This window comes from Thunnus albacares, chromosome 8, assembly GCF_914725855.1.
Source record: "Thunnus albacares chromosome 8, fThuAlb1.1, whole genome shotgun sequence".
Taxonomy (NCBI): domain Eukaryota; kingdom Metazoa; phylum Chordata; class Actinopteri; order Scombriformes; family Scombridae; genus Thunnus; species Thunnus albacares.
Genome location: NC_058113.1, coordinates 15,958,114 through 15,982,419, shown reverse-complemented (window position 1 = coordinate 15,982,419; position 24,306 = coordinate 15,958,114). Strand labels below are relative to the sequence as shown.

The following is a 24,306-nucleotide window of genomic DNA, read 5'->3' as shown; positions in this document are numbered from 1 at the left end:
ATCACGTATTTTTAAAATGTGGCAATATTTCCTGTAAGCTAATGTACAGGAAACATGATTATTATCAGTACTTTTACGGTCTGTTCACAGGAAGAAGTTTTATCTTCACAAAATCACACAAAACACACAGTGTATACTGCAAATCAGAATCCCATTGGTGATCTTTATTCATTTTATGTATAAAAATCACAGGTAAAAACAGATGATTTATTGATGTCATGTAACTCATCAGTGGAGAAATAAATACAAAGACAACAAACTTTTGAATTTGACTACCTTTTATTTGACTAAATATTGTTACTGTGTGTAAGTGTCAGATTTAGTTGCTTAGATTTGTCACATACTGAACTGAGGTTTTGAACAAATATTATAGAAAGAATTTAGGTCCACATGAGCCTCTGATCTTGTTTTCATTTAATGCATATTCTGGCTAAGAAAATAGCTTTAAGACAGCATTTGTATGTTGGGATATGAAATCACAATACTGTCAACACAGTGTTTAGTCGACCTCCTCGATAGTTGGGCCAGAGGAGGAGCCTCCTCCAGCTCCACCAGGGAAGCCACCAGGCATTCCTCCTGGCATTCCTCCAGGCATTCCTCCAGGCATCCCTCCTGGCATACCACCCTGGTAAAGCTTGGAGATGATGGGGTTGCACACCTTCTCTAGTTCCTTCTGGTGGTGATCGTACTCTTCCTTCTCTGCCATCTGGATAACAGAAATAACAAAGAATTAATATGACAGAAAAATGTTTGAGTTGTTACATATTGTAGTTGCTGACTGTATAAAAATGATGTAAAACGGAAGTGAAGAAATTGTTAGCATAGTGTAGTAACATCTCCATTTTCACAATTTGAGCCAAAGAGGAACTTTTGTCTCTTATAAACATTCATGGTCCATTCCATGAATATTTACCTGGTTCCTGTCCAGCCAGGCAATGACTTCGTTGCACTTGTCCACGATGGTCTTTTTGTCCTCAGGGCTGATCTTGTCTTGAAGCTTCTCATCCTCCACAGTGCTCTTCATATTGAAGGCCAGAGATTCAAGGGAGTTCTTGGCAGTGACCTTTTCTCTCTGGGCCTCGTCCTCAGTCCTGAACTGCTCTGCCTCCTGCACCATGCGCTCAATGTCCTCCTTGCTCAGTCGCCCTACAGGAGGAAGAAATACAAAGCTCAGTACACCTTGTTCAATATTTATTCAATTATTCTCTCTGTTCACATGCAGCTTCCTTTCAACCTTTGAGCTACATGGGCCTTTTAAGGCTCTTAGTCTGATAAATATTTTATATGGTCATGTACCTTTGTCATTGGTGATGGTGATCTTGTTCTCCTTTCCAGTGCTTTTGTCCACTGCAGACACATTGAGAATGCCATTGGCATCAATGTCAAAGGTCACCTCAATCTGAGGGACCCCTCTGGGAGCAGGTGGAATACCGGTAAGCTCAAACTTGCCAAGGATATTATTGTCCTTGGTCATGGCTCTTTCACCTTCATAAACCTGAAAAAAAATGCTAAAGTCAAATTCTGATGCAGGGAATACATTCAGTAATTGTAATATACTGGAGAAATGGGGAGTGAACAGTTATCTGTCCAGAAATATACTTTGAGGTTTCTCTACCTGAATGAGCACACCAGGCTGGTTATCTGAATAGGTGGTAAAGGTCTGGGTTTGCTTGGTGGGAATGGTGGTGTTCCTTTTGATAAGGACAGTCATTACTCCTCCAGCGGTCTCAATTCCCAGGGACAGGGGTGTGACATCCAGCAGGAGCAGGTCCTGTACATTCTCAGACTTATCACCAGCCAAGATGGCTGCCTGCACAGCTGTGAAGATTTTCCAAATTGTGAAACTAATGCCATGACGAGTAGAACATTCTAACATTAACACTTTATGATCTTTGTGCAACTGAATTTATACAAAAATAGTAATACAACTAGGCAATAAACATCAGACTAATTGCAATAGAGATATCCACCTGCACCGTAGGCCACAGCCTCATCTGGGTTGATGCTCTTATTGAGGTCACGGCCATTGAAGAAGTCCTGCAGCAGCTTTTGAATCTTGGGAATACGTGTGGAGCCACCCACCAGGACAATGTCATGGATCTGGGACTTGTCCATCTTGGCATCCCTCAGGGCCTTCTCCACAGGCTCGAGGGTTCCACGGAACAGGTCTGCATTAAGCTCTTCAAAACGGGCTCTGGTGATTGAAGTGTAGAAGTCTGTTCCTTCGAAGAGTGAATCGATCTCAATGCTGGCCTGAGTGCTGCTGGAGAGGGTGCGCTTAGCACGCTCACAGGCTGTGCGCAGACGACGCACAGCTCGCTTGTTGTTGTTGATTTCTTTTTTGAACTTGCGCTTGAACTCAGTAATGAAGTGGTTAACCATGCGGTTGTCAAAGTCCTCACCACCCAAGTGGGTGTCACCAGCTGTGGACTTGACCTCAAAGATGCCATCCTCAATGGTCAGAATTGACACGTCAAAAGTACCACCTCCAAGGTCAAAGATGAGGACATTACGTTCACCGCCAACCTGAAATAAATGATGGAAAGCATTACAAATATAAAAATAAAAATAGATTAAAGGGGAACTTGTGGTTTGTGGCTCTAGAGGGAGCTGTGTTGCATCTGTTGGGACTGAAAACTACAAGTTTGAAAACTAAAAAAGTCTGAGGTGTGGCGATAGAAAGAAGGAGTTACCAGACCTCTGTAGCCCTCTCCTCATCTGTGCTTTAGGCTGGCAGCTTGAGGCTACATTAGCTGCTAGTAGCATAACACACCCAAATCTCCCACTAAACAGTCCGCAGTCTAGTAACAATGTGGGTAATGTAGGCGACAAGTTTTGACAAGGAGGAAGAATGTGTGGAATAAAAAATATGATATCTCTGGTTCTGCCGTATCAATTTTTAAAAAAACTGACTATTGTGGGTTTACAATGTTATAGGAGTGCAATGCTAAATTGGTGGAGTATTCCTTTAAGGTTTGAAAGTTACCTTTTTGTCTAGGCCATATGCAATGGCTGCAGCAGTGGGCTCGTTGATGATGCGCAACACATTTAGCCCAGAAATGGTCCCAGCATCTTTGGTGGCTTGACGCTGAGAGTCGTTGAAGTAAGCAGGAACAGTGATAACTGCATTGTTCACAGGCTGTAAGATATTAAGATCTTGTATCAACAAATAGCATTTGTGGGTTCGTATTAATCTATTTTTTAAAACTTTTAGTTTGTTGCCAACTTGAAAAACCTCAATTAGAGGCAGCAAAGGCACTTTGAGAGACTTTTTCTCACAATGTCTTTTGAGGCAGCAGAAAGTACTTGTTATAAATACAGCTGTTAATAATAGGTACAGTTGCAGATTCTTCATAAGTGTGCATATGCATAAAACCAAACTGTCCTAGGTCATTTCAAATTTAGTATTATACATTTATTTATTAGCTACCTTGCCAAGATATGCTTCAGAGATCTCCTTCATCTTGGTGAGGACCATTGAGGAAATCTCCTCAGGGAAGAAGGTTTTGATCTCACCCTTGTATTCAACCTCCATCTTGGGCTTAGATGAGTCATTCACAACCTTGAAGGGCCAGTGCTTCATGTCTGACTGCACCACAGAATCGTCAAACTTACGACCAATCAGACGCTTAGCATCTGAAGTAGATTTTAGAGAACAAATAAGACAGCACAAGTCATATATTAAGTTTGCAGTATATATAAATACACAGAGTTAAATAAATAGTGTAGAATTTTTTTTCCCTTCAAAAATATTAGTTATAAACACACTGAGCAGAATAATAAATATTTTTTGTTCTTGAGGCTGTAGTGTGGTGGTGTTGCAGTCCTTACCAAATACAGTGTTGGTGGGGTTCATTGCCACCTGGTTCTTGGCAGCATCTCCAATCAGTCTCTCAGTGTCTGTAAAGGCCACATAGCTGGGTGTGGTCCTGTTTCCTTGGTCATTGGCAATGATCTCCACTTTGCCATGCTGGAAGATGCCCACACAGGAATATGTGGTGCCCAGATCAATGCCTACTGCTGGTCCTTTAGACATCTGAGATAAACAAAAGAAACATGGCAAAAATGGTAGCCCTGTTTTGTTATTTTGTTGTATGTACCAGTGGCATACAGATGTTTTGACAAGGATTTTTTTCAAAACATGTGAGCACCCACATATGTACAGCCCACATATAGCATATATACAAAGATGTACCTGTCTCTGTTATTTACAGATGCACGGCCATGTGAGGCTCAGCTACGTTTAGGGGCGTCATTGGTGTAGCAGCTTAAACCACCTCCTGACACTTGAAACCAAATGACCGGGCTATGTTACATTGCCCTTCAATTCACTCTCCACACCACCTCTTCCCAGTCCTCCCTCGGCAACATAACACTGTCACAGTCTGGCTTGTGAAATGTGATGTACTGATCCTGGAGCAGTGATCAGTGTGTCTATTTTCCGACAGCTGGCTCCAAATAGCTTACAGTAACTATATTAAGTATCAGCGTATCCTCATGGAAATGAATGGAAGGTGGCTAAAAAGGCAGGGATCATCTATCAATGACTAATGAGCATAACCTGCCATGTTTCTATAGAAATAAAGGGCTTAAAAACAAAAATAACCACAGAAAACTACAGCTTTGAGGTGGAGTTACAAATATATATAATATTTATAAATACTTGTAAATATAAGTCAACATATTTGCTGCACTCTGATAACACCAGCAGACTGAGGCAGGGAAAAAAAAACTTTTTCGAAGCAGAAGTTTAGATACTTTTTAGATTGTATGTTTCAGGAGTGACAGTAGAACGTTTGTTCCTTTACTGTCCCAGAACTGCTGGATCCAGAGCAGGTTATTGAATTATCACTTGTTATACAGTTGTGTAACACAGAACAGGAAATGCTGATGTGGTGCTGTTGCTTCATCTATTGGTCTACACCCAAGTCTGAAACTTGCCATGTGCAATACCAAAATAATATGTTGGAAGATGTGCATACCATTACAAGCAGCGGGTGTTTGTATTATACCCTAGCTGTATTGTGTAACTCACTAATTTCTGCTGATAAAGAGGAACCTGCAGAAGCAAACTGACACTATTGTGACAAATCATTCACATAGACGTCTTGTTTTCCGGACAATCACTCACATGAACTTTGTGGTTTTTCATAGGATTTTGTCTCAACCTGTCATGCCATTGTTTGACAGGAACCATGCAGACCTCATGTATTTTGAAATGTCTCTCACATTTGGCGGTTAGGATCTTAAAGCAGCAAGCAAGACAGACTATGAAGCCAGGCTGAGTGCAATGCTCCTTTTAGAGGGGGTTACCTTGAGCTGTCAGATGTTGACACTTGAGATTTTACTGAGTTAAAGTGGTCCTTTGTGTTCACCCAGCACACAACACCAGCGCCTGAGCTCCTCTCCAGCACTCCTTTCTCTCTCCTGGTAGGTGGACTAAGAGGACGAGTGTATCTGCTTCCCAGTCTATATAGAGCACAGTCCATCAGGGTGTCAGGTGACCCACCACAGAAAGTTCTAGGCCCATGTGTCTGCCTATTGACTGTTTGAATTCCCAGAAAGAAAGGTGATATTTGAGCAAAATGAAAATGCTAGACTAAAATAGGAATGAAGCTTTGATTTGACATCCAAACCAAACCTGGGTTTGCATTATTATGTGAGCATTGCTCTTTTATGGAAAAGTAGTTCCTGAACATGGATAATGTTCATATGCTCACAGTGTGATCAAGTGTTGGGACCTGGAACAATACAGTGTTACTGATGAACCTTAAAAAAAAAAAAAATCAAAACAAAACATGTTAATACTTCACTATTATATTCTGAAAAACTCTTGATAGCCTTAAACCTCTGTAATCATGTACATACACACTCAGTGTGCACTTTGTCTTATATAGATGTTTGAGAATAGTAAAAAAAAACCCTCAAATCTCAGTCAGATGTTAATACCATCTGCAGTGTAGGGACTGAAATTTGAGGTAGCTCATATTATTAGCTCACTAGAAATACAACTTGGTAGCAGTGTACATTAATTTATGTACTTGCACAAAAGACACATTTGAAGTTTTTCAGAGGTGGAGATTAAATCAGTAGTTGTAGAAAAACATTGTTTTTTATGTTTCTGTGAAGGATGTTGGAATTTTTTCTAGCACCACATAAAAAACGATCTTCAGTAATTTTATTGAGGTATAATTTTCAATGGAAGACCATGTGCAGCATTAACATTTTAAGGTTATTTACATTGTGAGTCAAGTAAAACACATGTGCTTCATTCTCTTAGCTGTGCAGTAATAACCAGTCAAACTTTTCCTTTCCCTTACTGCACGCTCCCTCTGCCAGAGCTCAAAAAGCGGATATCTATTCTCGTTACATAGGCCTCTTTGACACATACGCCATCTGGCATTAAATATAACTTCAGTTTGTTAGAACACCGCCTGTTGCACCACACCAGATCTTAGTTATCACATGTGGCAGTCTTGTAGCTGTTTTCTTCCGGTAGCTGAATATTGCATAACCTGCAAAAAATAATCATTTAAGATCTGATTCTGTGGTACTGAGGTATTTGTCGAAAGCTTTTCATATTATGACAGTTTAAGAGAGCAACTGAAACTCACAGTATGTGTTGTTCTACTGTCATACAATAAATACTATACATTTATAATAAACAGCAATAACTCATGAAAAAGTAAGCAGCCATCAGTACATCAGTGTGTTTCCCTCGGTAGTGTAAAGAATATATGCCATCAAAACTCAAAATAGGGATTATCAGTCCCTTGTTCCAAATTACAGTTTCAAAAGGCGTCAGGTATTTAAATAGTAGCTATCACTTTAAAACAAATAAACTACGGAGCTGATAAAGAAAGTCTTCTTCTTTGCTCTTGTGTGCACTACAGCGCCCATTCATGTAGTCCCAAGCACAGCGCTTGCAGTAGTTGTAGAAATGGTGCTCTGCCTTCTTTAGTGTGCTGTTCAGGTCCAGTGTTCCCTGAAGGCTGCACAAAAAGCAAAGTTTTTACCAACACATTCAAAGAGCACAGAGCATTCACAAATGCACAACAATTTGTATGTCTCAGCATACAGACAAACCTGCTTGTAAACTGGATGAGCTGTACATCATCTCGGCACCGCAGCAGAGACTCTCTGTTGTCTAACAGAATGGCTGCACAGATGAAGAGCTCAAAGGTGAAGTCAGTGTTGATGGCCTGCAGTTCCGACTGTGAATTGTCCTCTGCAAACATCAACATCAAGGCAGACATATCACTAAATAAATTAAGACATTTAACAGAGGTAAGTGTTAGTACTTTTCCACATACAGCCTCATTTATTCTGTCAACTTGAACTCTGGATTTCACCTGTGCTGTATTTCCGTGCCAGCCTTTCCTGATAACGGGCTCGGTCTACTTGTTGGGAAATGAGCTCCAGGTGGTCACAGCTCAGGATCTCGAACAAACGTAGAGCGTCACTGTGTTCAAACTCTCTCTGGAAACCCAGCAGTAGCCATCTAGAGGGAGGAGCAACACATTGCACAAACCAAATGTGCATATGTTATATGAACACATACAACCATATGCATATGTAGAGAATTAAAATACAGAATGGTGCCAAAGATGTATACTGCTGTGCTCACGCAATACCTGTGGCAGAAGGTGAAGCTCTCCATGTTGTCTGTGACTAAGTGAGTGTAAAGCTGTGGGTCCAGTTCTTTTAACAGGGCTGCCTCCAACTCTAGAGGACACAAGTCTTTCAATTGCTTGTACATTATACAACATAATCTAAACAATCTATCACTTTCTTATACTTATTTGCAGACAAAAACTTTTGCTCTAGACAGATTTAATTTTTTGAGTCCAAGAACTGTTCAATGTCCTTGTTTTACCACTAGAGGTCCTGAAACTTTTTTGCAATTACAATAGCAGACAATTCTCATTTTCACAACATATTGTGTGTATCTTGAGAATATAACTTCTAATAAATAATGTTTTTTCTTTCTTTCTTTCTTTTTGTTCTCTTTGCTGATCTCACCTATTTTTCTGTGCAGACCATCAGCCCTGAAGTCCTTAGAGAACTTCTCCATGTAGCAGGAGAAACTCCAGAAAGTGTCGACCTCAGAGTCGAGGACCTCCAGGAACCGGCTGCACAGGTCATTCATTCCCTGGGCATAACTGACCTCTGGGTCCACAATCAAGGGGTGCACAAAACAAAAGAGTCAGTGTAACAAATACAGGCTATCACTGCTGTCTCATCTGGTCAGTGTCAATAAAACTGAGATGGGTTGCTTACCTGGATGAAAAGCAGCATAAGTGATGAGGATATCTCTCAAAACCAACAGATTGCCTGAACCCTCACCCCTGCAGACACATAAAATATTAGTATGGCATAAGTGAGCAAGATTAGTTGAAAACCTCAACCTTAATCACTGATACAAAGCCTAAAAGGATATGACAATATTTATAGAGCAGATAACAACAAAGTTAGATTTCCCCAAACATCCTAACATTTAGGAAAGGCAGGAGCAAAACAGTAAGGTTGGTTCTGGAGCCCTGGGGGGCAGGAGAAACAAATATCTTGGTAGCTACAAATCAAGTTAGGTTAGTTTTTTTTCCTATGTTTATCTAAATTCAGAACACATGCATGAAGCATTTAAGTCTGATCCAAAGAGGAACTGCTTGACTCAGCAAGGTCTGAGTGCTTGTGCTGAGTGCTGTGCAATACTATGATTTGTCTTGTGTAAATATTAAAAAGTTGACATGGCTGTAAGTGTTACATAAGAAACTTGTTTTAAAAGCAAATTAAACCTGACATAACACAGTCTATTGATCTCTTTGTTTGGCTTGTTTCTGTGTCAGCCCAGGGGAGCAGAAAGTCAGTAATCTCTTTTAGCTGCTCAAAACCTCTTGTCCGGATGTTTGCTCCTGCTAACTTCTTGTTAAGGTTCAGCAATCGAACTTCATACATTACTCCATGACACATATCTTAAATCTACTTTGTAATGGGCAAAAAAACACAATAATGGCTACCACTCACTGGTAATAGCTCAGGTCTCTGTTAGTTCTTGGGACATCTTTGTCAATTATTCGTATGGCTTCCCGCAGCTCTTCATGGTCAAAAGTGTCCCGCTCAAACAATATCTGTTAACAGAAAAGAAATGTAGATAATGGAGTAAAAAAAACCTTTTATTCTATCTTGTTTTATTAGAAAAGGGAGTAAAATGTATTGGCTGTAAATTAGTGTCACTAGTTCCTTGTTTTCTAGGTGCTGAACACTTCAGTCTCGCTAGTGCAAGAAGGTCAACTGATACCATAGGTAAATAAATGACAAACAGTGTGTTTAACAAAATTAGATCCTGCTGAGTAATTACCCTGAACATACTCCTCCCAAGTTAAACAGTTTCTTTTCCACCAAACAATGCCAAAGAAAATACATTCACTGGAACCACAGAGATGTAATTAACAGAACCAAAGCAGAAATGTACTGCATAGAAAACAGAAATACATAGAAAATATAAAATACAAATATATAGATTAGAATTATACTAACATATATTTAACATATCAAACCTGTGCCTGCAGCTCTAAGAAAGTCAGCCTGTCCCTGACCTCACTCTGGTCCAGGGCCTGTTGCTGGACCCGTGCTTGCCTCTGGTCGAAGTACCTGACTGCTGCCACCAACTCGGCTGGCATGGAGATGGATAAAGTAGAAGAGAAAGAGAAATCAAGAATGATTAGGTGGACACACTTGAGAGCCAAGTTGACCAAGCCAACTTCCGTCAAGACGACAGAGTTTGTGCATGCTTGGGTGTTTACCATCAGTGCCATTGAGGTGCATCCGCACGGCTGAAGGAAGGAATTGCTGCCACTTTCTCTTCATGACCTGGTAGCGTATGGCCAACTGCTCCTGGAGCAGAGGGCGCTCCAAAGCTGTTGAGCTGCACGGGTACATCCCAAACAGGAAGCGCCACGCCAGGCCACGCTCAGAGGGTGACACGCCACCTTGACAGGGATTGAAAAACTCTGGATCATTTACAGTGGACAAATATATAATTGACTCTTGTGTTTTCAAGCTTGGAGGTTAGACATGTAACAAAGACCATCAGACCAAAACAAATCCTAAATGGGTAACATGTAAGAATCAGAGCTTTGCAGCTAAGAAAAGAAAAGAAACAGAAAACAATAGCTGCTCCTAAATTTGCTGAACTTTCCTCAGTTCTCAGGGGGATTTGAGACAATATCTTATGTAATGTCTTGCTCTGTGGGTTTTTTAATCTTTGGTTTCTTTGTAGGGATGGAATGTGTATAAAGGTCAGAGGGCCACAGAAAAGGAGGCTGAGCTTCCACATTCCTGCTCACACTTGATAGATTCAGTGTGATGTTTTACCCCAGCGACGACTCCTCTGGTTAGATGTTTATTACCCTGTGACCCAATGTTGCTGAAACCTTGAACATTTGCAGCAAGGAATTACCTTTTATGTACTGGAGACGCCTCTGAAACACTAATCCAGTGCTATCCTCATTTCTTAGCTTCACACACTTCACCAGATATCTTTGTCTGACTGTGGAATCTCATGTGATTTTATTCTGCTTCTTAGAAATCTTGCCAACTCTATAAATGGTATTTGTTGTTTTATCAAAGTGGTCACGCTGGGGTTCTTTGCTCGAGGGGGTTCAATGCACACGTAAATGTTAGATTTTAGTGAATGGCTTGACTGTGGCTGAGATAATATCCTGAAGCAAAGCATCACTTGACTTCCTCTTGGTTTGTAGGAATGACTATGATAACAATTCAGCATGTTGGGGCTGACCCCTCATGCATGTGATCATAAAAGGTCCTTCTTGTGTTATTTACTTAAAAGCAATGCTTGTGTGGGGATAGTTTTTATTTGTTTTTTTGCATTTATACAAATTTGCTAAATGCAATGTAAGTCAAAAAGTTTGAAATAAATCAGAATTATCAGTCCTTTCACCTTGTTATGTCCTGTTTAGAATAATATACTGTATGTGCAAGATTACACATGTACATATACATTTCTGTAGATGCAACTATTCAACAGCCTGTGCTGCATGCCAAGCACAATTTCTTGGCTCTTTCCTGTCATTGCATACCCTACTAATACAGAAATGTAAATGTAACAGGATTATCGAAGACTTTATATTTCTAAATGGGCATTATGAGATTACTGAAGATTTCCCTTTGCCCTGGTGTGACCTCATAATACTATACTCTACTGTATCTGACAATTAAGTTAAAACTGAGCCTCTGTCAAATGCTCAGCCTATGTTGTATACAAACAGTTCTTGCATATGAATGAAGGTTTTCATTATTTTGTATGTAGGAAAACCACTTATTTAGATAGATAGATAGATAGATAGATAGATAGATAGATAGATATACCTACCGTTTTTGAAAATGTGCATCCTCAGTCTTGACTCGTCCACCCTCCCCTCAGCGTCCATGACTCCGGGTAAGGTGAGACGTGCAGCGGACAGAGCAGGAGAGCTGACCATGGCTACTCGCCTTTGGAAACAGTGTGAGCTGTCCTCCTCTCCTGCTGTCTGCCGGGGACTCCCGTTAGTCAGATATTCCATCTGTGCCTGCGGTATTCGCAATCACACCGTGCACAGGTGAAGAAAAGTTTGTCTGACGCAGCGCATCCACGGAGCCACAACGGACAAGAAACTGTCATCCTCTTATACTGCCTGAACAACACCTCTCTTCACGACACCCATCTCCCTGCATGACCTGGAGGCTGAAACCAGCCAGGACGGATTTCTTCTAACAGAGTCGGATCCTTCAAGAACACGAAACTTGTTGAGTTAGTTTCAGAAAACCATTTCCAGCTTTGTTGACTCGCATTCAGCCATCTGGGAGTCATATGACTGCACCTTGAGATCCGAGTTTGGCCCACATTCCAGGTGGAGTCCGGACTTCAGTGCCAAAGTTCACTTTGGATTTGCGAGCATGTCTCGCTCCACCTAGTGGTTTTATTTAAGAGCATCAAGCACCAATAGTTTTCCACAACAGTTTTACTCATCAATGGCCCCGACTAATATAAAGTGTTCTTGAATATAGCAGGCAGGCATCTCAACATAGTTACCTTGCCTTTCTGAGTTTGAAATGCTCTATATGACAAATTAATGCTGATCAGGGTAATATTGTTTTTTCAATTAAGGTTAACTAGAGAATTATGTTATTACACCATACTTACAAAATAAAAACAGGGGCTGTTATAAGAAAATTTGATCACCACTCCTATTTTTAGAAGTGAAAGCAGAATTGAAATGTTATTCATTGTCTACAGTCCTGCATGGCTTTGCTCAACAGTACCAATGACTTTAAGAAATGCTTTAAGAAATGGGCCTCTCAGAGCTAATAGGTCATCTGGTCCAGAGAGCAATCTGGTGGCTCCAAGGTTGACTCCAAATTTGTGAACCAGCTTTCGGTTATGATGGTTAAAACTGCTGGAATACTCTGCCAGATGCCAGTTGTGTACTAATATTGACATTTAAGTAAAAAAATCTACTTGATCATTCCTTTTCCCCTGCAGCATTAGATTCACTTTTGTTGTTTCCATTTTTAAACAGTATTTAATTGTTTGAATTGCTTCTTTAAACTGCATGGCCAGATTAACCTGTTAGGGGGCCTTGGGGCAACAATTTGCTGATGGGTCCCTTTTGACACCCCACATACCACTCTGTGCATTGTGTATATTTGTACCAGAATGCTACTATTAGCATGGCCCCAGCTTTTCTATGTATTAGTTAATTTGCTGTAATTTGATTAAGTTCAACTCTATTTAGGAATATGCACCATGTGAGCGCAATATAACCTAAAATAATAAAGGTATTAAAACTGTATTTTGACTCAGGGCCCTTCTACAAGACAGGGGCAAAACATTAGCTGATAATGCAGGACCTATCTTAGTTGAATTGTACTCAAGTGGTGCAAATTTACTAACCAATATGGAGTTATCAACATAGACTGACGTGTGCTTGAGGTCAGGGAAGTTGCCCACTTTGCCCAGTTGTTTGCGCATGTATGAATGTTCTTTGTATTTCTCTCAGAATGACATGTGGCAATAAATAAAGTTATCCTGCTCACCTTTGCTGATAGAGAAACACAGGAATATGCAGGAAATGCAGTAATAGCAGATTGACAAGCTTTTAAATGATCTCATAAATGAATTGCGGTGTACAAGTACAAAAAATATTACATGAGGAAAATAAAGTATCAAAAGTAGGCAACTGGATTAATTTATTTAGTGGCCAAGCAGTTTATGGCCTTTAGATAACATGGTAGAAGGTGACAACCTTTTCACTCTCTTGCTCTCTGTTGCTGTGAATGGATGCATATACCCTTTTTCAGTCCTGATACTACTTTTCTTTTCTTTATCACATCTATTCAATGTCTGTGCGTACTGGAAGAGGAATCCCTGCTGTGTTGTGAGAACAGATGTATAATGTCTTATGTGGTTCTGGAAGCAGCTGTCTAAAGATAAAAATCATTGAAGAATTATGGCACTTGATCAATAATACTCATGCATGAAAACAATCAAAACAGTCTGTGGAGCCAGCATCAACTATGGGGTCACTGCACAGTCAAACTGCTGAGTAAATGTTGCATTGGAACAAATACACTGTTGTCAATGTTTGACTCAAACATCTGGTCACATCCTCTTCCACAAAGGCAATGTGTTAAAACATTTAAAGAATTCACTGAAAGGTCAAAGGTCAAGATTTAAGATACTGTAAGGGTTGCCATCACCACTCTCCAATAAAACAGAAGAACTAATACTCTGGCCGTCACATTACATGTCATACTGAAAAATATATGTCGGCCTCACATAGTGTCTGAGTAGTTTTAGGTCTCTACGTTTCTGTTGATGTGAAATCTCACACATATTATACACTCATGTGATACTGATATCTCTGTCATCTTGAAATGACTTCCTCAGTATCTTTACACTTATGAGTCTTTGTTGTTTTGACGAATGTCAGTAATTGCAAGAGATGTAAAAATACACTTTAGCTTCAAGTGGATATTATCATTTATATCCAGCACACTGTACAGTGTTTGTATTTTTAAATGACATGACAGGTACAGACTATGAGAAGCAGCCTTACTGTTTTCTTTCATTATTCTTGATACATTTCTGTATAATGTTTGCCTTCACACTCATCAGGAAAGTTATGCAATGGTCAAAGTTCCCCTGTTTCCCCCAACTTCCCTTTAAAAAAGAAATTCATCACTGCTAAAGCAACAGGAAACACATCGAAGAATTTCACATAAATATTAAGATCTAAGGCATGTTGCTCATGTCAAATGACAAAGCACCACAACCTCTTCTGGGTCACTCTCACAGTGAGTATTTACTTTTACACAGTGAATGGTGTTTAACTCCAGATTCGTGTAGTTTATGGGCAACCAGATGTGATTGATACAGTTGTAAAAGTGAACTAACTAGTCAGGATTTGAGGATTATGTTGGTTAACCTCAGAATGTCTTCCTTGGATCAGATGAAGCTGCAGCCCCTAGTTGAGCTTAGTCTCATTTTGATCCTGGCCTCTTATGCAAAAGGTGGGTGACGTATTTCAGTGTTTGTTTTGAGGTTTTGCTCATGAAGTATGCACCTAAAGTAAATATCAATTCTGCTTTTGAACACAGGTGAAGGCTGGATAGTTCATGTCAACAAAACAATTAATGCAAAATTGGGTGATAATGTGACCATACCATGTACGTTTACATATCCGAAAAAGAACCACACAAAAGAGCCTGAGCTTCACTGGAAATTGCGTAGGATAAGTAACATTAATACCTACGACAAGCAGAACAATTCCATATACCTTTATCACCCAAATGAAACAATGTGGAAGAGAAGTACAGAGGAAGGACCAAGCTCATCAGAAACAGCAGTAATGGAAACTGCTCCCTCAAGATCTTCAACATCACGGATAATGAGCCATATATCTATTTAAGAATTTTAACATATGACAACTATAGTTTCGTAAAGACCCCTGTCTCCATTTATGTGTCTGGTAAGAATTTCATTTTAGTTGTGATTTAAAATTATATTTACATGCTTGAGTAAAGTGAAATGTAACTAATACTTCATATGTTTCTCCCACTTGGCCAGGTGCTACACCAGTCACCATTAACCCAGGTATAATTTTTACATTTTTATCATCTCATCTTATGTTGTTTCCTTCTTCACAGAGACTACACCCCAGCCGCCTTCAGGACCAATGTATGCCACCATCTTTGTACCAGTCACTGCAGCTCTGATCATTATTTTTGTCATTGGATTTGTTGTTTTCAGACACAGAATGTGACTTCCCTTTAAGATCAACCAGCATTAATATCTGCTGGATGTATGATTTGCTTGTGTTACATACAGACATGTTGAATTTGATAAATATCTTTAAGGCAGACATACTATGCTAGAATATGGCTATAATAAACTGATAGTCCTATATCTTTTTTCACAGTTATTTTATAACTTCCAGTAACATACATGCCTCATAGCAAGGCCACGATAAACTGTCATGCTCTATATTACAAATTAATGCCGATTAGGGTAGACTTATTGTTTAATAAAGGTTAATTAGGGAATTATGTTATTACACTGTACTTACAAAATATAAACAGGGGTCGTTATAAGAAATTTTGATTACCACTCCTCATCTCTGCCTTGGACTCCAGTTAGTTTTAGAATTGAATTTGGAATAGAAATGTTATTCATTGTCTACAGTCCTGTATGACTTTGCTGCAATGACGTGCTTTAAAAAATGGGCCTCTCAGAGCTAATAGGTAATCTGGTCCAGAGAGCCATCTAGTGGCTCCAAGGTTGACTCAAAATTTGTAAACCAGCTTTTGGTTTGATGTTTGTAGCTGCTGGAATACTTTGCTTGACATCAGATGTGTACAAATATGGACATTTAAGTCAAAGACAACCTACCTGATCATTCCTTTTCCCCTGCAGCATTAGATTCACTTTTATTGTTTCCATTTTTAAACAGTATTTAATTGTTTGAATTGCTTCTTTAAACTGCATGGCCAGATTAACCTGTTAGGGGGCCTTGGGGCAACAATTTGCTGATGGGTCCCTTTTGACACCCCACATACCACTCTGTGCATTGTGTATATTTGTACCAGAATGCTACTATTAGCATGGCCCCAGCTTTTCTATGTATTAGTTAATTTGCTGTAATTTGATTAAGTTCAACTCTATTTAGGAATATGCACCGTGTGAGCGCATTATAACCTAAAATAATAAAGGTATTAAAACTGTATTTTGACTCAGGGCCCTTCTACAAGACAGGGGCAAAACATTAGCTGATAATGCAGGACCTATCTTAGTTGAATTGTACTCAAGTTGTGCAAATTTACTAACCAATATGGAGTTATCAACATAGACTGACGTGTGCTTGAGGTCAGGGAAGTTGCCCACTTTACCCAGTTGTTTGCGCATGTATGAATGTTCTTTGTATTTCTCTCAGAATGACATGTGGCAATAAATAAAGTTATCCTGCTCACCTTTGCTGATAGAGAAACACAGGAATATGCAGGAAATGCAGGAATAGTAGATTGACAAGCTTTTAAATGATCTCATAAATGAATTGCGGTGTACAAGTACAAAAAATATTACATGAGGAAAATAAAGTATCAAAAGTAGGCAACTGGATTAATTTATTTAGTGCAGAATGTCTTCCTTGGATCAGATGGAGCTGCAGCCCCTGGTTGAGCTTAGTCTCATTTTGATCCTGGCTTCTTATGCAAAAGGTGGGTGACGTATTTCAGTGTTTGTTTTGAGGTTTTGCTCATGAAGTATGCACCTAAAGTAAATATCAATTCTGCTTTTGAACACAGGTGAAGGCTGGACAGTTAATGTCACCAAAACAATTAATGCAAAATTGGGTGATAATGTGACCATACCATGTACGTTTACATATCCGAAAGAGAAACACACAAAAGAGCCTGAGCTTTACTGGAAATTGCGTAGGGAAAGTAACAAAAAAAACTATGACACAAAGAACAATTCCATATACCTTTATCACCCAAATGAAACACATGTGGAAGAGAAGTACAGAGGAAGGACCAAGCTCATTGGAAACAGCAGTAATGGAAACTGCTCCCTCAAGATCTTCAACATCACGGAAAATGAGCCATATATCTATTTAAGAATTATTGCACATGACAAGTATAGTTTCGTAGAGAACCCTGTCTCCATTTATGTGTCTGGTAAGAATTTCATTTTAGTTGTGATTTAAAATTATATTTACATGCTTGAGTAAAGTGAAATGTAACTAATACTTCATATGTTTCTCCCACTTGGCCAGGTGCTACACCAGTCACCATTAACCCAGGTATAACTTTTACATTTCTATTATCTCATTATTACATGGTTTGTTTCTGTACCCAATAGTTGTAACAAAAATGTGTCGCAGGGTAATACATAATCATAATGAAAGCTTTCCCAAACTACTTAATTTATTGTAGATATTACAAATATCACCACTCCATCAAATTGTTAAGTTTGATGTTTGCATAGTTAGTCTTAAAGCTAAAAACTGACACTCAGTTTCCTTTATTAAAAAATTCACTGTTCACAGCAATGTTAATCTTCTTCACAGAGACTACACCCGAACCACCTTCAGGACCAATGTATGCCGCCATCTTTGTGCAAGTCACTGCAGCTCTGATCATTATTTTTGTCACTGGATTTGTTGTTTTCAGACACAGAATGTGACTTCCCTTTAAGATCAACCAGCATTTATTTCTACTGGATGTATGATTTGCTTGTGTTACATACAGACATGTTGAATTTGATAAATATCTTTAAGGCAGACATACTATGCTAGAACAAGGCCACAATAAACTGTCATGCTCTATATTACAAATTAATGCTGATTAGGGTAGACTTATTGTTTAATAAAGGTTAATTAGGGAATTATGTTATTACACTGTACTTACAAAATATAAACAGGGGTCGTTATAAGAAATTTTGATTACCACTCCTCATCTCTGCCTTGGCTTCCAGTTAGTTTTAGAATTGAATTTGGAATAGAAATGTTATTCATTGTCTACAGTCCTGTATGACTTTGCTGCAATGACGTGCTTTAAAAAATGGGCCTCTCAGAGCTAATAGGTAATCTGGTCCAGAGAGCCATCTAGTGGCTCCAAGGTTGACTCAAAATTTGTAAACCAGCTTTTGGTTTGATGTTTGTAGCTGCTGGAATACTTTGCTTGACATCAGATGTGTACAAATATGGACATTTAAGTCAAAGACAACCTACCTGATCATTCCTTTTCCCCTGCAGCATTAGATTCACTTTTATTGTTTCCATTTTTAAACAGTATTTAATTGTTTGAATTGCTTCTTTAAACTGCATGGCCAGATTAACCTGTTAGGGGGCCTTGGGGCAACAATTTGCTGATGGGTCCCTTTTGACACCCCACATACCACTCTGTGCATTGTGTATATTTGTACCAGAATGCTACTATTAGCATGGCCCCAGCTTTTCTATGTATTAGTTAATTTGCTGTAATTTGATTAAGTTCAACTCTATTTAGGAATATGCACCGTGTGAGCGCATTATAACCTAAAATAATAAAGGTATTAAAACTGTATTTTGACTCAGGGCCCTTCTACAAGACAGGGGCAAAACATTAGCTGATAATGCAGGACCTATCTTAGTTGAATTGTACTCAAGTTGTGCAAATTTACTAACCAATATGGAGTTATCAACATAGACTGACGTGTGCTTGAGGTCAGGGAAGTTGCCCACTTTGCCCAGTTGTTTGCACATGTATGAATGTTCTTTGTATTTCTCTCAGAATGACATGTGGCAATAAATAAAGTTATCCTGCTCACCTTTGCTGATAGAGAAACACAGGAAATGCAGGAATAGCAGATTGAAAAGCTTTTAAATGATCTCATAAATGAATTGCAGTGTACAAGTACAAAAAATATTACATGAGGAAAATAAAGTATCAAAAGTAGGCAACTGGACTAATTTATTTAGTGGCCAAGCAGTTTATGGCCTTTAGATAACATGGTAGAAGGTGACAACCTTTTCACTCTCTTGTTCTCTGTTGCTGTGAATGGATGCATATACCCTTTTTCAGTCCTGATACTACTTTTCTTTTCTTTATCACATCTATTCAATGTCTGTGCGTACTGGAAGAGGAATCCCTGCTGTGTTGTGAGAACAGATGTATAATGTCTTATGTGGTTCTGGAAGCAGCTGTCTAAAGATAAAAATCATTGGAGAATTATGGCACTTGATCAATAATACTCATGCATGAAAAATGTTAAAAACAGTCTGTGGAGCCAGCATCAACTATGGGGTCAAACTGCTGAGTAAATGTTGCATTGGAACAAATACACTGTTGTCAATGTTTGACTCAAACGTCTGGTCACATCCTCTTCCACAAAGACAATGTGTTAAAACATTTAAAGAATTCACTGAAAGGTCAAAGGTCAATATTTAATATACAGTAAGGTTTGCCATCACTACTGTGGCCTTGCATAGTGTCTGAATAGTTGCAGGTCTCTACGTTTCTGTTGATGTGAAATCTCACACATATTATACACTCATGTGATACTGATATCTCTGTCACCTTGCAAAGACTTCCTCAGTATCTTTACACTTATGAGTCTTTGTTGTCTTGACAGTGATTGCAAGAAATGTAAAAATACACTTATATAATCATTTATTTACATTTAATCATTTAATACACTAATAATATCATTTATATCCAGCACACTGTACAGTGTTTGTATTTTTAAATGACATGACAGGTACAGACTATAACGAATGGCCTTACTGTTTTCTTTCATTATTCTTGATACATTTCTGTATAATGTTTGCCTTCACACTCAATGAGAATGTTATACGAAAGTCAAAGTTCACTTTTTTGTCCCAACTTCCTTTTTTAAAAAAGAAATTCGTCACAGTTATAGCAACAGGAAACACACCCAAGAATTTCACACCGTGTTAAGATCTAAGACATGTTGCTCATGTCAAATGACAAAGCACCACAACCTCTTCTGGGTCACTCTCACAGTGAGTATTTACTTTTACACAGTGAATGGTGTTTAACTCCAGATTGTTGTACTTTATAGGCAACCAGATGTGATTGATACAGTTGTAAAAGTGAACTAACTTGTCAGGATTTGAGGATTATGTTGGTTAACCTCAGAATGTCTTCCTTGGATCAGATGAAGCTGCAGCCCCTAGTTGAGCTTAGTCTCATTTTGATCCTGGCCTCTTATGCAAAAGGTGGGTGACATATTTCAGTGTTTGTTTTGAGGTTTTGCTCATGAAGTATGCACCTAAAGTAAATATCAATTCTGCTTTTGAACACAGGTGAAGGCTGGATAGTTCATGTCAACAAAACAATTAATGCAAAATTGGGTGATAATGTGACCATACCATGTACGTTTACATATCCGAAAAAGAACCACACAAAAGAGCCTGAGCTTCACTGGAAATTGCGTAGGAAAAGTAACAATAATACCTACGACAAGCAGAACAATTCCATATACCTTTATCACCCAAATGAAACACATGTGGAAGAGAAGTACAGAGGAAGGACCAAGCTCATCGGAAACAGCAGTAATGGAAACTGCTCCCTCAAGATCTTCAACATCACGGATAATGAGCCAAATATCTATTTAAGAATTTTAACATATGACAACTATAGTTTCGTAAAGACCCCTGTCTCCATTTATGTGTCTGGTAAGAATTTCATTTTAGTTGTGATTTAAAATTATATTTACATGCTTGAGTAAAGTGAAATGTAACTAATACTTCATATGTTTCTCCCACTTGGCCAGGTGCTACACCAGTCCCCACTACCCCAGGTATAACTTTTACATTTCTATTATCTCATTATTACATGGTTTGTTTCTGTACCCAATAGTTGTAACAAAAATGTGTCACAGGGTAATATATAATCATAATGAAAACAAATGGTAAGTTTGATGTTTGCATTGTTGATTTTAAAGTGAAAAATTTGAAATTCAGTTTCTTTTATTAAAAAGATCACTGTTCACAGCAATCTTCACGGAGACCACACCCCAGCCGCCTTCAGGACCAATGTATGCCGCCATCTTTGTATCAGCTGCTGCAGCTCTGATCATTATTTTTGTCATTGGATTTTTTTTATTCAGACACAAAAGGTGACTTCCCTTTAAGATCAACCAGCATTTATTTCTGCTTGATGTATGATTTCCTTGTGTTACATACAGACATGTTGAATTTGATAAATATCTTTAAGGCAGACATACTATGCTAGAATATGGCTATAATAAACTGATAGTCCTATATCTTTTTTCACAGTTATTTTATAACTTCCAGTAACATACATGCCTCATAGCAATAACCTATCTTCACAGAGAACAATCTTTAACCAGGGAGGATTCTGGATATTATGCAAATTTTAGCAGAGCGTCGTCAAACCAGGCCACAAGGTTTGTGTCATGATACAGCTGCAAACATGTATGTGATGTGTGTGTGAGCAATACAGGAAACATTGAAGATGTTTATGGATACCTTTGACACTATAGGGAACAGTTATTCCACCAGAACAAGTGAATTACAGGCATTTCTAGTGTTCTGTTTCTCAAAACTAGAATTATCTTTTGTCTTTTTTAGAAAAGAATTGTGCAAAAAACAAGACAACAAAGAACTACCTGACCTGAAGACATTCGATGACCCTGTCTACATCAACATGGAGGTACAATACCCCCACTCCATTGGGTTTTCAATAGTAGCTCAGACATGCTCCTTTAATAACTAAAGCTAAACCAACTTCTGTCTTTGCAGGCCCCAGCAGGTCAGATGGACCAAAGTGTGGATCATACAGACAATATATATGCAAATATGGATTATCATAAATAGTTGAAAAGCTGCATCTCACAACTCTATTTCGACTTTATTTTAAATGCTATCTTTGTATTCTGCAATGTTTTGTGTACATGTGTGTGAACATGTGTTGTGTGTAGTAGAATGCATAATGTCAGGATTCTCTTATCATGAGGAAAAAAGGATGCACAGTTTCCTTTACCTGATTTCATCAAAGAAAGACTACATACCACTGCGAAACAAAGACCAGCTAGGTTAGAATGATTAGAAGAGATTACTTATTACCGACTCATGAATGCAGGATTTGTGAGATGAGAGCCAGAAATAGTTGTGGATTTATAAAACATGAGCATTGTTTGCTTCATAATGTGTTTTAGAGTTTTTGGTGTTTCAGAGAAAAAATCATGTCTGTCTTTTTTTTTTTAATGAGGAAGTAACGTACTGTGTATCACAGCTGAGCTAACAATGGTGGTCTCAGTCACCAGTGTGGGGAGCTCCACTGCTAAAAGCTACTGATTCAGTACAATCAGTTCAGTTTGATGGTTCAGTGTTAGATATTTGTTTGTACATATTTACTCAACACATATTGTCAAGAATAAACATTCTTGTCTGGCAATAAGGTTTGCAGCTCAGCCAGCTTACCTGCTTCTACTGCTGCTACATTAAACTCTAGCAGATGCAGCCGGTGAGCATTTACAATGTCATAAACAACTAAAATAATAGTACACAACTCGTAAAAAATAGAATTAGAATAAGAATTTGTGACATTTCCAAACATGATATTATATTCTCAGGTTGTTTTTCAGAGTTGTTTTTTTTTATTATCGTATATTGCAGTTCAGTGAGCACTGAGGCTGCTCAACTTAGTGCTGTGTTGTGCCACTGCAGGACACAGGAAATGATACCAAGCATTTAGCACATCCATTGCGCAAGGTGTTTGTAACAACTGAACTGGAGTTCTGTTTTCTGTAGATTTTTTTCATGTAATCTTAAAAAGACAGTCAAAAGCATGGGAGGGGTTAAAAGCTGTATAACCTTACTTGACACATTTCACATTTGGTGATGTTATAAACTGTGAATTTCTTTTTCTAGTCTTGCTTAATACGTTTGCCAATTCACTTCCTGTGTCATCTGTATTGGAGCAGAAACTTCTGTTTTATTTTCTGATTTGATCTCTTATGCAGAGAGTAAAAGATTATTTGTAATGTGACATTTAATTGAAGGACTGTGCCAAGAATAAAGTGTTACTCCTTGTCTTCAGTGATGTACAGTGTCTAATCTTTTTTTCCACTGCATTGCCAGTTTGGTAAGTGATAGTTTCAGAGGTCCTTGAACTTTGTATTCAGTCCCTTTCACACTTTCAGACTCTATTAAGACACAAATTACAGAAGAAAGAGGTAGTATAGTGTCAGCTACTGTGTAAATGAGTGTGCTGTCAACGCTGATCTAATCATTTCCCGCTTTGTACTTCCTCAACTACAATGATAAGTTATTGATCAGTTAACAGCTGGTGTCCTAATCAAAAAAGATGCATTTTTCAGGGTCACATGTTATAATCTTGTCATAAGGAAGGAATATGAATACTTTATCTAGAAAAACTAAATCCATAAACCGATGAGTCAGACTTGGAAAGCTACTTTATTCCAAACAAGAGAGGCTGAAAAGATTTTTCTGAGGAAGAAGGACCTTGGTTGTATCAATGTCCTGCATACTTGGCCCTAGCTTATCATCATAGCCGAGAGTCTGTCGTCTTCCCACAGTTTGTCTCTCATCCTGTTTCCAGGGTGTTTTCATGCATCCAAACTACAAATGCTTGATACAGAATGGTTGCTGTGGCCCATCAGGTAGAGTGAATTGTCCAGTAATCAAAGGGTTAGCAGTTTGATCCCTGACACTGAACCCTAAATTAGTCATGATTAGACCAATGCCCTCATATTGTGCAAATGGGTGAATGAGATGCAAATTGTGAAGCACTTTGGTAAAGGCATACCATTTGTTAAAACAATACCACCTGGATGATGATCATATTACACAATGCTGTAAAGTTATGTCCAAACGAACCATATTTTCAAAATATGGCAATATGCTTTGACACCAAGGGAAGGGGTATTTCCACAATTTCGATTTCCTGAAAAAGAAAGTTTAGTTAAGTGTGGCATTTCCCTTTAAAAGACTTAAAAATAACTGATTGCTGAAAAGCAAATTGTTCATGTGTTGATGTCTTGAATAAACACATTATTATAATGTGATTAATAATGTTACAATGAATAACATTAACATTACACAATCCTGTAATCAGTCTGTCACGTAATGTAGACTTTGGTGCAGCTTTCTTAGTGATCAGAGTGCCTTTAATTTAAATTACATGAAAAAAAAAAATTGTGTTAACAACATGTGATAGCCTTAACCACACAACATCCCTTTACTAACTCCTCTTTTTTTT

General features: G+C 38.5%; 3 protein-coding genes across 4 annotated transcripts; 1 reads left to right on the top strand and 2 right to left on the bottom strand.

Moving 5' to 3' along the window:
* Window positions 1-132: 132 nt before the first annotated feature.
* Window positions 133-5,478, bottom strand: hsc70 (heat shock cognate 70). The gene is made up of 9 exons (XM_044358688.1): window positions 5,314-5,478; window positions 3,832-4,036; window positions 3,431-3,636; window positions 2,987-3,139; window positions 1,971-2,526; window positions 1,616-1,818; window positions 1,297-1,495; window positions 914-1,146; window positions 133-706 (listed from the first exon to the last, which is right to left on the bottom strand). Exons 2-9 carry the CDS (start codon window positions 4,034-4,036, stop codon window positions 500-502), a joined length of 1,962 nt encoding a protein of 653 aa, XP_044214623.1. The 5' UTR covers window positions 5,314-5,478; the 3' UTR covers window positions 133-499.
* Window positions 5,479-6,147: 669 nt separating this feature from the next.
* On the bottom strand, window positions 6,148-12,025 carry si:dkey-238d18.4 (TBC1 domain family member 15). The gene is made up of 10 exons (XM_044358715.1): window positions 11,393-12,025; window positions 9,804-9,989; window positions 9,558-9,673; window positions 9,025-9,128; window positions 8,281-8,348; window positions 8,023-8,169; window positions 7,635-7,725; window positions 7,353-7,501; window positions 7,087-7,228; window positions 6,148-6,992 (listed from the first exon to the last, which is right to left on the bottom strand). Exons 1-10 carry the CDS (start codon window positions 11,580-11,582, stop codon window positions 6,824-6,826), a joined length of 1,362 nt encoding a protein of 453 aa, XP_044214650.1. The 5' UTR covers window positions 11,583-12,025; the 3' UTR covers window positions 6,148-6,823.
* Window positions 12,026-16,703: 4,678 nt separating this feature from the next.
* Window positions 16,704-23,125, top strand: LOC122987090 (sialic acid-binding Ig-like lectin 13). 2 transcript variants are annotated; one of them, XM_044358745.1, is made up of 8 exons: window positions 19,979-20,060; window positions 20,216-20,276; window positions 20,364-20,735; window positions 20,834-20,860; window positions 21,055-21,178; window positions 21,395-21,469; window positions 21,654-21,735; window positions 21,825-23,125. In XM_044358745.1, the coding sequence occupies exons 1-8, from the start codon at window positions 20,022-20,024 to the stop codon at window positions 21,897-21,899; spliced, it is 855 nt and encodes a 284-aa protein (XP_044214680.1). In that variant the 5' UTR covers window positions 19,979-20,021; the 3' UTR covers window positions 21,900-23,125. The 2 variants fall into 2 exon arrangements, with proteins under 2 accessions (XP_044214681.1, XP_044214680.1); XM_044358746.1 differs by lacking the exons at window positions 19,979-20,060; window positions 20,216-20,276; window positions 20,364-20,735 and adding exons at window positions 16,704-16,773; window positions 16,861-17,232.
* The last annotated feature ends 1,181 nt before the right edge of the window (window positions 23,126-24,306 follow it).

Bases quoted from the DNA above. Each gene is read 5' to 3' on its own strand.
- hsc70 (XM_044358688.1), bottom strand. From the start codon at position 4,036: ATGTCTAAAGGACCAGCAGTAGGCATTGATCTGGGCACCACATATTCC. The intron at 1,496-1,615 runs GTAGAGAAACCT...ATTTTTTTTCAG, and splicing joins AGCCTGGTGTGCTCATTCAG to GTTTATGAAGGTGAAAGAGC. The intron at 707-913 runs GTAAATATTCAT...TCTGTTATCCAG, and splicing joins CCTGGCTGGACAGGAACCAG to ATGGCAGAGAAGGAAGAGTA.
- LOC122987090 (XM_044358745.1), top strand. From the start codon at position 20,022: ATGACAAAGCACCACAACCTCTTCTGGGTCACTCTCACA. The intron at 21,179-21,394 runs GTGACTTCCCTT...CTATCTTCACAG, and splicing joins TTTTTATTCAGACACAAAAG to AGAACAATCTTTAACCAGGG. The intron at 21,736-21,824 runs GTACAATACCCC...CTGTCTTTGCAG, and splicing joins CTGTCTACATCAACATGGAG to GCCCCAGCAGGTCAGATGGA.
- si:dkey-238d18.4 (XM_044358715.1), bottom strand. From the start codon at position 11,582: ATGGAATATCTGACTAACGGGAGTCCCCGGCAGACAGCAGGAGAGGAG. The intron at 9,674-9,803 runs GTAAACACCCAA...TCTCCATGCCAG, and splicing joins GCACCTCAATGGCACTGATG to CCGAGTTGGTGGCAGCAGTC. The intron at 7,726-8,022 runs GTGAGATCAGCA...TGTGTCCTCTAG, and splicing joins TGGTCTGCACAGAAAAATAG to AGTTGGAGGCAGCCCTGTTA.